This window comes from Solea solea, chromosome 10 (assembly GCF_958295425.1).
Source record: "Solea solea chromosome 10, fSolSol10.1, whole genome shotgun sequence".
Lineage (NCBI taxonomy): Eukaryota > Metazoa > Chordata > Actinopteri > Pleuronectiformes > Soleidae > Solea > Solea solea.
This window is the reverse complement of record NC_081143.1, coordinates 11958430-11974041: the sequence shown is the minus strand read 5'-3', so window position 1 is coordinate 11974041 and position 15612 is coordinate 11958430. Positions and strand designations below refer to the sequence as shown.

General features: G+C 40.3%; 1 protein-coding gene across 3 annotated transcripts in view; it reads left to right on the top strand.

The window, feature by feature from the left end:
- The window catches only part of sh3pxd2aa (SH3 and PX domains 2Aa), a 96352-nt gene that overhangs the window by 29385 nt on the left and 51355 nt on the right, over positions 1 to 15612 (top strand). For all 3 annotated transcript variants that reach the window (XM_058640277.1, XM_058640278.1, XM_058640281.1), the window contains exons 3-5: positions 2124 to 2199; positions 3550 to 3626; positions 7265 to 7356. In XM_058640277.1, the coding sequence (XP_058496260.1) occupies positions 2124 to 2199; positions 3550 to 3626; positions 7265 to 7356 (245 nt within the window). The remainder of the gene's footprint in view (positions 1 to 2123; positions 2200 to 3549; positions 3627 to 7264; positions 7357 to 15612) is intronic.

Below are 15612 nucleotides of genomic sequence, written 5' to 3'. Positions count from 1 at the left end.
TGTGTGTGTGTGTGTGTGTGTGCTCACTTTAGTTCCCCTGGGTCTTTCTCAGTTCTTCAGATACAGACATGCCTGATGTCTCATCTCTCTCCTCTTTCCTCTAATTATAATATTTACTGGACTTCTGTCCTCCTACACATGCAGACTAACACATACACCTGCTCACTCCTGTTCACATCCTCCCATCTCTGATTACTGTAGCACACAGTTTTGCTGCAGTGCTGTACATCACAATACAGCACTACATGTCTGCATCTCTCCTCTGCTGCTCTGCTTTTACTTTCTCTCTAATCATTCTCCTGAATGATTTATTTGAAGGGTGAAACTGGGTAAACACAATAGGAGTGATGCGCGCGCGCACACACACACAGACACACACACATGCACAGCCCCTTATCCTACCTTAACCATCACAACTTCATTTTATTTGCTCCTCACAAAGGTACACATACAAGAACACGCACACACACACACACACACACACACACACACACACACACACACACACAAGCTTCCATTCATTTGGACAGCCTAAACAAACAGTTATCCTTAACTTTAACCCTAACCAGTTAATACCTAACTCTCCCCTTAACCTGACCACAATTCAAATCTTAGTCGTAAACTTAACCAGTGCCTCAGTAGGACCAGATTTTGGTCTCCATCAGGTCTACTGGGCCTGACAAGGTCAATGTTTATGCCATAAAAGGTAACACACACACACCCTGCTGCATCTCTCTTCCTGTGTGTGCCTATTTTGTTTCATTTTTCTTGCTTTGTCTCCACCTTTTCTCCATTTCCCACACCCCCCCCCTCTCTCTCTCTCTCTCCATCCTCCCCCGTTCTCTGTCTTTCGCCCTGCACCTCTAACTCCAGTGTCAGCACTTCTCCGTGTTGCTGTGCTTTATGAATAAACGGGAGCTGCTTTGACTCCTGTGAACCTCCTCAGCCGCCGCTGTCCTGCTTGTCCTTCAGACCAAAGACGTGTTGACAGCGTTTGATTTTGAGAATAATGTGATGCACTCGTGTGTCTCTGGGATCAGATGCAGATGGCGGTTTGTGTCCCACATTCACTTTGAAGGGAAAAGATGTTGATTTTTCCTCGTGGAATTAAAAAGTAAATCATTTGAAGCAGCCATTATGTGACATATTCTGTGCAGTTATATCCATTTTGCACAACTGCCTAAAACTCTTGCATAGTACTGTACAATAACAATAACCCCACTGATATAAGATGTGCATCAAATTAAAGGCAGACTGAATGGATGGACTCATTGCAAACAGTCATGTGTTGTGATTACCAAACAAAGACAAAATGCTGTCTTTAAATGTCTTTAAAACAACTTGTTTGATCCAGGTTTCAATATGAAGTCATGGTGTATATGGTGAGCCACGTTTGGTCAAAGAAAAAAGTGTAATCTGAAACTCTTGCTCTAAACCAGGAGTCTCCGGGGGGCTAATCAGTGCCCAGGCAGGTAATTGGGGGAATGGTCAAGAGAATAATGAAATCAACTGGGGTGACACATTTGGCCCTGGGGCCTTTATATCACATAACTGTGACATGCCTACTACTGCTGCCTAATTTGTAAAGTTAGTGTCACTGACAAAGAAATACTAACTTCAGTTTTCAGGGGACCCACTTTTAAAAGATGCATATGTTTCGGACTAATCATGTAACACCTAATATTATTTAAAATAGGTACACCAGACATTTTGTAAGAGATATGATGTTATTTTAAACATGTGCACACACATCATCATGTGTATGGCAACTCCCGTCAAACATTCTGCTGCAATTATTCTCTGGGTCCTGTTCAAATCTTGGTGAATGACAGGTCTAATGGATAAAGCAATGAACATATTGTTATATAATAAGTGGCCAAAAAGCTGATTTTGGCTTTAGTGTCAGTTACAAAATTGCCGTTCCAAAGGCGCATCCCCAATGTGAAGGCAGCATATTTCCAAAGATTCCATTTTAGCTGCACCTCTATGCAACATGTGAGATATGGGATTGATTTTGACTATTGATGTCTAGTATCTCACCCTTGGACATAAAGCAGATAAGCATGTTTTTACTTTTTTTGAAAGTTAAAGCTATAACAACATGTTTGTGTGTTTTTTTCCAGATGCAGATACTTGATAAGTTTCCAATTGAGGGCGGGCAGAAAGACCCCAAGAAGAGGATCATCCCATTTCTCCCAGGTATTAGCCTGATGCTGCTGCTGCTGCTGCTGCTGCTGCTGCTGCTGCTGCTGCTGCTGCACTCCAGTTATCTGAACAGGCTCCCATATTAATAATGTATGGCTGGCACTTGTGGGGCTTCAATTTGAGCTGGTTACTGAGGCCTGTCTCTCTCTCTGTGTGTGTGTGTGTGTGTGTTACCTTGTTACTGCTGACAAGGCTTTATTTGTGATTTCCAAATCTCAGCTTTTTTTGTCATTGTTTGAACTGAGCTTATGATGATATTCATGTCAGCTGAATATCTGTGTGTGTGTGTGTGTGTGTGTGTGTGTCCTGACACATACGCTGGTCTCTCCTGAACCTTCACAGTGACCTCCAGTACAGTAGTGTGGCAGTGATGGATGAGGGTGTTTGTGGCCGTTCATAAGGCCTGACAGTGATTCTGCTAATCACACTGATGTCCTGTGAACATGTGTTTGACGGTTGTCAGTCACCCACGTCACAGTAGCGCTATGTTTTGGACACAGATGACACAGATACTGTAGATTCACTGTGCGTTCCATCATTACTGCAGTGTTGTCAGTGACTGAGAGCAGGACAGATGATGTTAGGCAGTCTACAAAGGTTCTTTATGAATGCCAATCATAATTTAGATACCATCATAACTATTTCTGTTGTATATGCTCTAGCGCAGAGGTCTCAAACTCCTGGACCACCACGTAATATCAACTTAAAATTTGTTATTTCTGTATGTTTTGTTTTTTTTCATGAATAGATTATTTTTGCATCATAAATAAGCCTTTTTTCATAACGAGCCATATGTTGTATCATATCACACACTTTTATTCTGAAAATCTATGAAATGTCGTCGCTAAAATTTTTATTTTGACATTCAACTTTATTTGTGAAAACACTTTAAAACAACCACAGTGGACCAAGATAATAATAATTGTATATTCTGCTGTAGAAAATAAAAGACATAATAAATAAATAAATAAAAGGCATAGAACGATGCAGAATTATTTTAGCTTCTTTAAGTAGCACATCCAAATAGAAATACATTGGAGTGCAGTGCAGTGTGTGGAGGGGGTCACTTTTGATGGATTTGATTGAGGAAGCGTCTTAGATATCTGACCCATGTCAGCATAAATCCTTTTTGTTATTCACAAAGCCAGAGGTCATGGAATCAGCTGAGTCCTGAGTGTGACACTGATGACTGGGCTGTGTTGTACACGATCACCACTGTTCATTATTGCCATCTCCTGGCAGGCTGGGATACAACACAAGAGCTTTAGTTTTTAAGCAGTACATGTACTACATGACAAATACTCCTCCATTTCCAACATTTTTCCCCACTTTCCTTCTCTCCAGGCAAGATCCTGTTCCGAAGGAGTCATGTGCGAGACGTGGCCATGAAACGACTGCGCTTCATCGACGACTACTGCAGGGTAAATAGACCTCACTGTCAACATCCTTCATTTCCCCATGTGACTCCAGGGAAAGTCCCCATAGCCTGTGAGAGGTCAGAGGTCACTGTCTATACTGTTCTTTCACATGCTTTAAAGGAATAGTTCACATATATATGAGATACTGTTTTTTTTATTATTTGTCTTTGTGGATCCAGAATTAAGTACACATGTGTCCTTAATGTATTTAACATGTCTGACTGTACAAATATAACAGGCTGTTATTAATATTTGGGGTTTTTATGTGTGTGTGAGTGTGTGTGTGTGTATCAATGCAAGGTAGAGAGAAATAAGAGTCAGGAGGAGCTGAGTGAATCATCTGAATCAATGCACAGCCTGTGCTGCTGTAACAAATAAGATTTTAACCATTAGAAGAAATCATGTGTTGATCAGTATTAAAATCACAGTGGTAAATTACGACAGGCCGTCAGGGACATTATTCAGAATAACCTCTCTCACACACATGTGAAACGTGCTCACACATAATAATAATAATAATAATAATAACATTAATAACAATAATAATGCATTTTATTTACAAGTGCCTTTTTGACACTCAGTGACACTTTAGTTACAGGCTATTTTTTAAACAGGTGGGTTTTAAGTCTGGATTTGAAGAGGGCAAGAGAGCATGTAGATTTTCATTTCACTCTACCACTGCCCTGTTTATTTTCAGTGGTAGCTACAAATAAAATCAGTATTGGTGCGGAGAAATGTGAAGCTGCAGTGTGTGTGTGTGTGTCTGTGATGAGCGAGCAGACAGGAGGGGTAACTATGTTGTTGCATTAGTTGCAGTGTAGTCTGCTCTTACAACTTTTTCCAGACTCCTACTACACTGACTGAAAGTGAAGTTTGTTTTACTCTGTAAACGTTCACTACCTCGCTCAGAAAAAGGGCAATGAAGCAACTTATATAAGGGGGAAGGCTACTTATAACTAGCTCAAGGCTACTTATCCCATGGTTCGAATAACAGGGGAGCCAATGGGAGCTAAGGTGAGCTAATGGGAGCTAAGAGGAGCTAATGGGAGCTAAAGGGAGCTAAGGGGAGCTAATGGGAGCTAAAGGGAGCTCGGCTGCCCTGAAAGCCCACTTAGAGACATTGAGGGGAGTTCTGAAATATTGTCCATTTCTGTGTCATAGGTTACAGACTTTGATTTTCCTTACAATTAGGTTCCTGGAATAATCCTAATAATAGTCAAATAGTTTTTTGTGTGACATCTGTCAGTGTCTTCACTAATAAAGCTAATGCTATTCCTGCTGTTGCCACCTCTGTGTGGTGGCGCTGCACTCAAATCACCTACATTTTAGTGTTAAAGTCACAGAGTTGGAGTCGCCACTGTATGTGAAACATAAATAATCCTTAAGACAAACAGTAAGGACGGAAAGTACCGAGGGCCGTGTGGTCACTTCTGATTTAAGGTAAGAAAAGTGGAATTTGTTGCCTGAAGTGTGTGTATGTGAGGACTGGCCCGAGTCCTTGTTACAGTTATCATGTATTTTATTGTTGTTGTGCGAGTGTGTTCCCTAACTGTGATGCAACTGATATATTCTGTTTTTACGGGAATAAGCTGTTTGAGACGTTTTGTTGTTTCAGTACAATGGACACCATGGTTTTGTTGTGTGAACGCTGACGGACACACGGGTGCCTGCTAAAGGGAGAGTGACGTGATATGAGAGAGAGAGAGACAAAGGTTTTTTTTTTCATACTAGTCTGCAAACACACTTCCATGTGTGCAGGCATGTGACATGTTGAGTAGGTGACACCTGCAAATAGGGCTCTCCCAAATGTCACGGTATAATTGGAAGACTGAGCGTACCAGTGACACAACAGTGGAATAAAAAAGCCCATGGTGAAATTTGAATATAGTTGCTAGGGTTTGACCAGAGAGGGCAGTAGACATCCCGAGTCTTATCATCTTAACATGTATCGTTTTCAATACTTTGCACTAAACTGTGAAGATTTGCGCCTGGATCAACAAACAACATTAACTACATGCACATATTCACTGATTTACACCTGAAAATAGTGGATTAGTGTTTAGTTAGACTTCAAGGTATCATAGACTAAACTGGTAAAGATTAATAAAACAAAATTGTTCCTGTCTCAAGCTGAACTCTTTTCAGCATGGGATGTAATGCTACGGCGATGTGGATGTGGAGGGTTTTTTAACATGGTGTGAAGAGCATTAAATCTCTTCACACATGTGAGGCTGTGAAGGAAACGTGACATTATGATCTTTTCCTGCTACAAGTGTGTTTATTGTCATGTAAAGTGCCACTGTCAGAGAAGCAGAGTGACTTTGAGCTTCGCTGTCAAATTACATCATCCCTTTATTTGATTCAATCTCATCCTAATGAGTGTCCTTGAAAGTAATGGGAGACTTTTCACTTCCTGCTCTCTCCTTTATTAGATTTTGTATTATCCTGGGTTCAAATCCTTTCCTCCACGATGCCTTCCCCACATGTCGTTCCCCTCTCCTTGCACAAAGGCACACAGTTGGATATCAGTATTAGGAGCAGTTCATTACAGGATCAGTTCTAGTGAGTAGGAAAAACAAAGTTTCCTCATTAACCAAATGACCCAAATGTTCACAGTTGTCATAGCGAGGCTGCTCTTTAGCTCGGAGCTGTGTTGCACTGTTTACTTCCTACATCCTGTTTATGAGGCAAACAACAGGGAGGTGGAGTAATTGACTGGTGTTGTCAGAGGAGCTGCTCTCTGGAGGTTGGAGGATGCCGAGTCCAGCCAGCTGTGCATTCACAGCCAGACGCTGCAATCACAAGCACCAGCCTGTGTCAATGATCCAGGATTCAATGAATGAAATATGAAGGGAGTTCATGCAGGTTGGTGCCGGCTGTGCCCATTGTCACACATGTTCATGGTCCAGCATCCATTACTGTAAATGAGATGTGGATGTGGTGGAAGCAGGCTGGATCATTAAATATAGATGCTTAGTCAGACAGACAATCTTCCCTCTAGTTTGGCTTTGTTCACGGACAGACGAGGAGAGAAGAAAGAAGCAAGAAACGCTGGGAGAAAATTCCTGTGTGTGTACTTTTTGTTGTGATAAATAATCATCCAGGGCAAGTGTATTGAACCCGGAGGATCACTGGTTTAATTCCTGTGTGTAATAAGGACTAATTCTAATTCTAATGTGTCCATGAGACAGATATTTACCAAAAACAAAATTCTGTAATTCACATCCTCCACAGAAGAAGACAACAAAGATTCAGTGACTTTTTATTGAGTGCTATTGGTAACAAAGGCTTGTCCAAGATGTGTTTGTGTCCATGTTTTTTCCGACTCCTCAACTGGGGAAGAGTGATGTCACACTGACCTCACTAGAGCGTTAGCCCCAAATGACAGTCTGTGAGAGAGACAGGGAGCAAACTACACCACAATAATTGTTTGGTTGTCTTGCTGCTGTTTGTTGCTGATGGTGTTCTACTGTCTGCTGCAGCTGGGGATCGTGTGGATGAGTCTGGACGACTGAAACCAAAAGAGCCCCACTTTAGTTTACTTTGGTGATAGTAACTACAAGTGACACATCAGCCTCGTTGTTAATACTGAAATATTAACGAGTACAACTTTTAAATATAATATGTAATGTGTTCCACAGGCGCTGGTGCGACTCCCTCCTCAGATTTCTCAAAGTGAAGAGGTGCTGCGCTTCTTTGAGACCAAAGCTGAGGACGTCAATCCACCAGTGGAGTGAGTGTCATACACACACACCATTTAAACACCACATGTACAAGACTCGTCACATTGCTGATTTATGTGTTTTGGTCACATTTTTTGGTGTTCGAGCCCCGGTTGGAACAAGGGCCTTTCTGCATGGAGTCTGCATGTTCTCCCTGTGTGTGTGTGTGTGTGTGTGTGTGTGTGTGTGTGTCAGTTCCTGTTCCTTACATTTTGTTCTGCTTCACACCAGTGCAGTAGTGCAGTAGATGTGCACTTACTTGATATAATCAGCTTGAGTTTGTATTCTAAGAATATGTTGGGATAAAAAAAGTAGATGGAAAAATTCTATAAATACTATTGGAATAATTTTTGTCAGTGGGGAACAGGACTTGTTTTAGTTAGGTTGAAGATGTTTCACAGCCTCTGTTCACCCCCTGACCCTGTTTCAGGGCGTTAGTTTAGTTAGTTTAGCTGTGAATGAGGGTCATTAGGGTCACCGTCACCTGAGAGACACAGTCTGCTATTGCAACACTCATGTTGCAATATTATTGTGGCTCCTGTCTGAGCCATGTTGCGTATGTATGTGTGTACTTATACATTTTCTGGTATAAACGCTGACCTTGTCAGGACCTGCAGTCTTCATGGAGACCAAAACCTGGTCCGTATGAGGGAGAACCTCATTTCTGAGGAATTGGTTTATTTAGAATTATTTATGTTTAACATAGGTTGCCTTCTTTTGTCTGCATTGTTATTGGGGGCGGTGCCCTAGCGCCCCCTATTGATGAGCTACCACTGTGCGCCACCACAGTAAATATGGTGTGTTTTTTTATTGACAACCCGACAGATACATTTGAATCCACACACACACACACACACACACACACACCCTCACTGGTGTATGTGCATGTATTTACCAAATGACATGTAATGTTAAGGGTGTGTCGAGAGGATGTGACGGCCCAGACCAGGAAAGTCATTAGATCAAATGTAAGTGTTTAAAATGACTGCAATGCTGCGTGTATCACAGTGGGGGGGGGGGGGGGGGGGGGGGGGGGGGGGCATGACAAACTGTGCTGCAGTCAGTTTATATGCATATGTATATATATAGCACCCACAGTTTGTCATTCTCTCACTGTGATGCAGCACTGCAGTCATTTTGAACACTTTCAGAATTTCATGTATTCAAACTCCTCCCAGATCCACACACTGGTGCATGTGGTTAGCACACTGTTGCCGCACAGTAAGAAGGTTCCCGGTTCACATCCTGGTCTGGGCCTGTCTGTGTGGAGTTTGCATGGTGAGTTTTCTCCACTATGTTAAACAATATGCAGAGGTATGAGGACTGATGGGACCTCACATTCCCTCTCTGTTGTTGTTGAGCACCACCATAAAAAAAAAGCATCACACCTTTTATATAAATATGCTGTGTTGTTTACCACATTCGTGATGTGAACATAGGTGAACCCTCCTATCATATTCACAACTTGTTAAATTTCACGAGTTAGATTTCACAAGTTCCACTTGAATGCAACAGTAAACACGGGCAGTAAAAGTAAGATGGCAGAATGCACTGTAGTTTAAAGCATCTAGTTTAAGTGGGATTTACTTCCAGCAAAAGCGTCAGACAAGGGGAGAGAGATAAGAGCAGGGTTAAGGTTGGTCTGGAGAACCAACGTTATGAAATAAAAATAAATACAATCATGGAAGACATTCATTCATTTATCCTTTCCCTGATGATTTTATTCTTCCCTGCCTCAGTGAAAGCAGTAAGTAGAGGTGCGTGACTCTGGCAGTCATCATCATCTAAATTACATGGATGGAAATAGCGTGTGATGTCAGGTGTTATCGATTGGAGCAGGTTCTCAAGATCGATTCTTGGTTTTTGATTCCCATCCCTACATATGTGTATAGTGTTTTTTTTTAAGACTGCTTAGTTATTTTTGTTTGTTTGTTTGTTTTTTTAAAAGGTACATGAGAAAATAAATATTCACCAAAGCTTCAAGTGCATCTGTTGAACAGTTTTACTTTGACAAAGGACTCAAGAGCAGGGGGCATTTGTGTTATAGCAGTTTATGGCCAATAGGAGGTGCTATAGTGTTCTCTGCATACAGTTACTGAAGTGACGTTACCTGCATTAAAAGCAGCTGAATGAAAGATAAAGTTTCATGTATTGATATGCAGAGAAATCACAAATACATGATCACTGACTTCATCACATACAGTTCTGATGCAATAAATAATGTCTTTATTTAGATTTTACACTTGTCCATGTGAATATAACAACATAATAATAATGTAGTCCGTGACGTGAGTTCACGGCTCTGTGCTGTGATGATTAATTTTGGATAATTAATCAATAATCTCAAGTCTTAGAGCTTCATCATCTAAAACATCATTGTGACACAAACACAGACGAATGAATGAGTATTTTATAGAATTGCTCACCTTTACAACCTCCGCTGTTTCTAATTATCTCAACAACTGCACAGGTATATCACCAATCAAATACAAACATCCGTCTTCATGCAATCATTCAAGACTGATCACTGTAATATTTTAATGCAGGTTAATAAAACTCCAAATAGATCACGAATAACGCCTTAAAACACGTTTTAAAAGGCCATTGTTGTTTTGATATTCCCGCTACTTCCCCGCTATGTAATTAAGCAGCTCACTGCGTAGTTGAAGTTTGAAGTCGGTGATGGTGTCGTATCTTAGCCTGAGGAAGAGCTGCACTCAAGTCAGCTTCAGATCAAATGGAGGCCGAAGCTCCTATGGCTTCTGTGTTTCCCTGCAGGCTTTCACTCTGTCTTAATAAAAGAGGAGAAGACACAACTGTCCACTTTGTGTTTAAGCACAAGAAAAAAAGAGACCGTTCAGTTAATGGTAAGAAAGTGTTGGGATCCATAGGACTATATCGGATGGGTTTCTCTCTTTCCCTACCCATAATGCATCTCCTAAATGTAAATGAATCACGGCGGAGTGTGGTCATGAATTAGATTAGTCCTTGATTTAAAGTTGAGATTGGTCGCTGTGTGTCAGTGGTCTGTGGGTAATTTATGGGAAGAATCCTGGTCCATTAGAGACTGAATTCCTTATAAATAAATGTGAATCACTCAGTTTGAACCTGAACAATTTGAATGATTGCTTTTAGATTTTTAATCTGGAAAAACATGATCAATAAAATAAAATAAAATAAAAGGAAATGAAATGAAATGAAAAGAAATTTAATATATTCTAAAGTGCAGCCTTTGTGGTTTTATCAACTGTATTGTTTGAAACTGTGATTTAAAATAATGTGTGGATGAATATACAGATGAATATATTCACAATTCTGCTTCTGGTTGTTTCTTTGGTTGTGTTTTCTCATCTAAATTCCACACGCAAAGTCACTTAAAGTATTCCCAGTGAATTTAAAGCATTGAGTACATTTTAATATAACAAAGCTACAGTTTGTGTCTGTAGTGTGAGGAGACAGGAGAGGAGTGGTCGCCTAATTAATGCTGACAGTAGCTATAGCTATGAAGTGAAAATGAGACGAGCATGAGAAGATCTCATTAAATAAGATTCAACACATTCAAACACTGACCTTTAACACTTTAAGTTTTCCTTACAGACTACATGGCTGAGGTTTAAAATCTTAACATACAGATATGATAGGATAGTTAAATTGACAGAAGAATCACAATTCTTTATATTTTCATTTACGAAAACAAGCATTTTGCATCCTGTTTACAGAGAAAAGTTGCAGATTGTTGATTCACTGCCTCACAGATGAGGACAGATAGTTAATTAAAGGGGTAACTTGGGTGTTTTGAAGTGTGGTTGTAGCGAGGACACAAGAAAAAACAGGTTTTATCCACTCGCTGAATAAGCTAAAGTTAAAGGAATACTTCACCGATTTGCAATGACACTTGGTTGTTAGTGTAACTGTTAGCATAGATGGCGGACACTGTTTACATTCTGGGAATGATTCCCGTCCACCTATGAGTGGGTCTAAAAAGTGCAGAATTAGCGACCAAGGCTCGGAACAAGTGTCACTGGTGGGCACGTAACAAAAAAAAGAATGAAGATATTTCCCAACTCAGGGGAAACTGAGGTTGGAAACACAATTTTTTCTAGTAATACAAAGCTAAATGCAAATCTGTGAAGTGTTCCTTTAAAGATATCTTTATCTTTCTGTAACTTATTTGTAAACCACTCACTCTGCCACACCAAAGTCCATAGAGAAAATGTGTGATTTTATATCACAGTTCACACTTCTGAATCTGAAATCCCCTTCTTCTTATTTACCTCAGTAACACAAATGTACCAAACATGGCAGCAGTAGATGGGGACAAGCAGCATTCTAATGCAGTGACACAAAAGTGGACATAAAAAAAAGTGCTCATAACTAAATACGTTGAATGAAAAGTATATTAATCTCCTTTCACACTGTTCCTCTCACCCTCTGCATAATTGGACATCAGTTTAATGAGTTGCTATATTGTACTCGCCGAGCGCTAATTAGGAAGCACTTGATCAAACTCTCATCCACCTTGAACTGCAGTTCTCCAAGAAAGTAAGTCTGAGAAAGCTATTTAAAAAATGTTCTTCTTATCTACCTCATCTGCTTTGTTTGGTTTTCTCTGGTTCTTCTGCTGACGTATCAGTGTGATGTAAATGAGGAACAGAACAGGAAATCATGAGACCTCAGTGTCCCCAAACACATTTACAGAATGTTCCCATCCTTGTAGTTAAGATTTATTTGAATATGTTTTAAATAACATGCATTAAATTAAGTTTTAATGAATTTACCAAACCTCCCTTGGGAATGATTTGTTTACCAATAGAAAATGATGTTATTATGTGGCTGTAGATGAGCTGCTACATTATGCACAATCATTTTGCTGATATTGTCATTTGGGTCATAGTTTGCAGTTTGAAGGTTTTACAATTTTTAAAATGAAGTAAACACAGGTTGTTTTAAACTCGGATTAACTCCTGGTGTCGTACCGGGTGCACACACACAGCAACAGTCAGCTTGTCCTCATTGAACATGAAATACAAATCCTTCAATTGTTTTGCACCACGTCCGGTGTGAATGTGGCAAGTCATGAAAGACCACACCCAAATACTTTGGGAATGGTTTCCTCTATATTCTTAGGAGTGTAGATTAAGGCAATTATCATCTAATACAGGGGCCGCACAATTGGTGTAGTGGTTAGTAATGTAATATAAGACAGTTTAATTACAATTGTACAGTTCTTCCCCCCCAACCGGCCGAGGCAGATGCTGCACATTTCTATGTCTGGTTCTGGTTCAGATTTCTTACTCCTACTCTTGCACACGCATGTTCATACTAAAATGAAACCATTCATAATTGTCAGGTTTCATTCCAGTAGAGGTGATTTCTCGCCAGCCACCGACTGGACTGTAGACGATTGTGTAACTGGAGCGTGTGCGGTGTTGATTCACACGTTCTATGTGCAGCACATTTTTTTTTTTTGTCACACGTCTTTCAAACCCATTCACACACTGACAACACAGCTGTCAGGAGCAACGTGGGATTAAGTGTCAAAGACACATCAAACCCACAACCTTCCATTTAGATGACTACTCGCTCAACCACTGAGCCATCGTTAAATTTGCAGTCCCCAGTTGATTTCATGTACAAGCTTGTCTAGTGTTGATTACAGTTGTGTACATGTTGTTATTGATTTAAATAGGATTATTGTTATTTATAGATTCATTTTGCATCATAAATAAGTTTTTCTGTGAACTATAAATTGTTCCATTTAGACTCTCTCTCTCTCTCTCTCTCTCTCTCTCTCTCTCTCTGTCACTTATCTTTTTCATCGTAACTTCTATTTTCTTCCCTTCGTCGCCCTGGTTTTCTTCATCGTCTCTGTTTCTGTAATTCTAAACATTATAATGAAACCTATTCAAATGAAGCTTTATTTACACAGTGCGCATGTGATATGCGCATGCTCAACATCCTTTCTGGTTTTGGTGTATTTCTGTAGCAGCGCAACAGCGTCACATACAGGCCTGGTATATGTAATACAACAGTGGTTTACAGAAACCTATTTCAAACCGACAAAGCAGAAGATTGTTTAAGTTTCCTTCCGTTTCGGTATGGATGAGCTGTATATTCTTTTATTTCCTGGTTGTCACAGTAATGAATATTCCCAGTGCCATCTTCCTCCTTGTGTGTTCCACTCTGCAGCTCACGGCCGACAGGCGACAGACTCACTCAGCCCTAATGGATAAGCTGCTCTGTTCTCCTCACAATTAGGATCAATAGCACTCACTGGAGAGCAGCACAAGAACAGCACAACATGAGTAGTGTACGGCGCCAGGGTCGACGGGGTTAAACACTTTAAGCGTGTCAGAGTGGTGAAGAGTGGTCAGCTGAGCATGTGGCCCAGGGGGAAGTCTTTAGCATGTGTGTGCGCATGTATGTGTGAGCATTTATCGGGCAATCTCAAACAAAGCCGTTTGACACTTAACACGTATTTTCTAAAAACATTCTTTCTTCTTGTTGTCAGATTATTTCTATAGTTTCACCTCTGTATTGTTTTACATGGATACACACGGGTAACTCACTCGTGCTCGCCTCCTCATGCACTCCCTCGCGTGAGTGTAATGAATAGCAGCCATGACAACAGCAGTAACCCCGGTGATGAAATGTTTCTTCTTAATCACTTCCTGGAAAATGAGGATGGAGAAAAGGAAGAAAAGAGAAATGAACTCTGGGTGACAATGGATGTGAGGAGGTCAAGGTCAACAGTGCTCTGACCTGATCCATATGCTGCAGATAACTTCCAAATAATCAATACATGAGGCGGCAGAGGCAGTTTATTGGCATTTAGATGAAAGGTGCCCACTCTGCCCTCAGCATCATTTTTATGGCCAGCTCGTGATCTCATTTCGTTTTTCTTAATTCCACCTCCATTAAGTCTTATTACAGGACTTGTGCCTTGAGAACAACCAGTGTGCTCCTGCTCCTGCTCCACGATATGAGATTGGATTTTCAGACGATGATCTGATTTGGAAAGAAGGAGCGGTGCAGTGCCATCAATCAAAAAAAAAGCCCTGAGACTGTGAGCAGACCCCACTCTCAGCTGCAGTTTCCTCCTCTCTGCTCTGACTCACGTTGACCTCTGTCTGCCAAACTAGAGAACTGCATCTCAGCACGACTCCCAGCTGATGTCACTCTCGTGCAATCTGCTGTTTGAAGATGAGCGGCTTTGATGTTTAATGCATATTGAATCGCTGCTGCTCTTTTTTGTTTTCTCTGTGATGCCTTCATGTCCCTCTTAATAATAAGTGCAACACACACACACTCATATTTCACTGATGTGCAAGTACAGCGAACACCGCGGCTATAGGACATTTGATGCGTCGCTAAACACATATTTATACACACCAGTGATTTCAGATCTGTGTGTCAGAGCCTTAGAAAACAGATCATGAGATGATTCAAACAAAAACAAACTAACAAACTACTACTTTTGTGTCACTTTTCTTCCTCTGTCGTCCAGTTCAAAGACCAGATGTAACAAATACATTAAACTACATGATATTTCACGTCATGCCTCTATTAGTATAATGAGTACAAAGTGGCATCATTTTCATCCTGCCTATGGATATTTAGGATATTAATATGATGTCACTTAGGTTGTTATGCAGAAGTTTTAACCAGAACAAAGACAATCAAAGACTTTACCCTGGCTTTATAGAATAGACTTTAACATTCTGCTGCCAGTCTACAAATCATATTATAATAAATGACATGTAATAATAATAATATAATAATCATATAATGAGATCTACTGACTTAGGTCAGATAGTCAAGCCCAGAGATGGCGAAGCAGCATTTAGTTGCTATGTGGAACTGAAATTAGCTCCAAATGTGACTATTTTTAAATCCAGGTTAAAACACATTGCGTTGCCCTTGTGTATGAAATGTGCTACTTACATTAAGTCTGTTTTTTCAGTAACTTCAAACAGAGTATTGTTGTGGGAGTTATAATCTCAGGTTGCTTTTAGCCTCATCTGAGGTCAGGAGGTTTAGTTTAATTTAGTTTAGTTTTAAATTTGATGATTTTTTACAATTTAAAAATACACACAATATTGCAAAATGAAGAAATTAGACACAGTCCACCTATACAAAATTAAAAATGTCACCATTCTATACAGAACTAAGGATTAGTGACATACACATACACACCTGCATATACACACATCTGATAACATCAAAAACTAAAAACAGAAAATGTGAATGATACACCTATACAGACT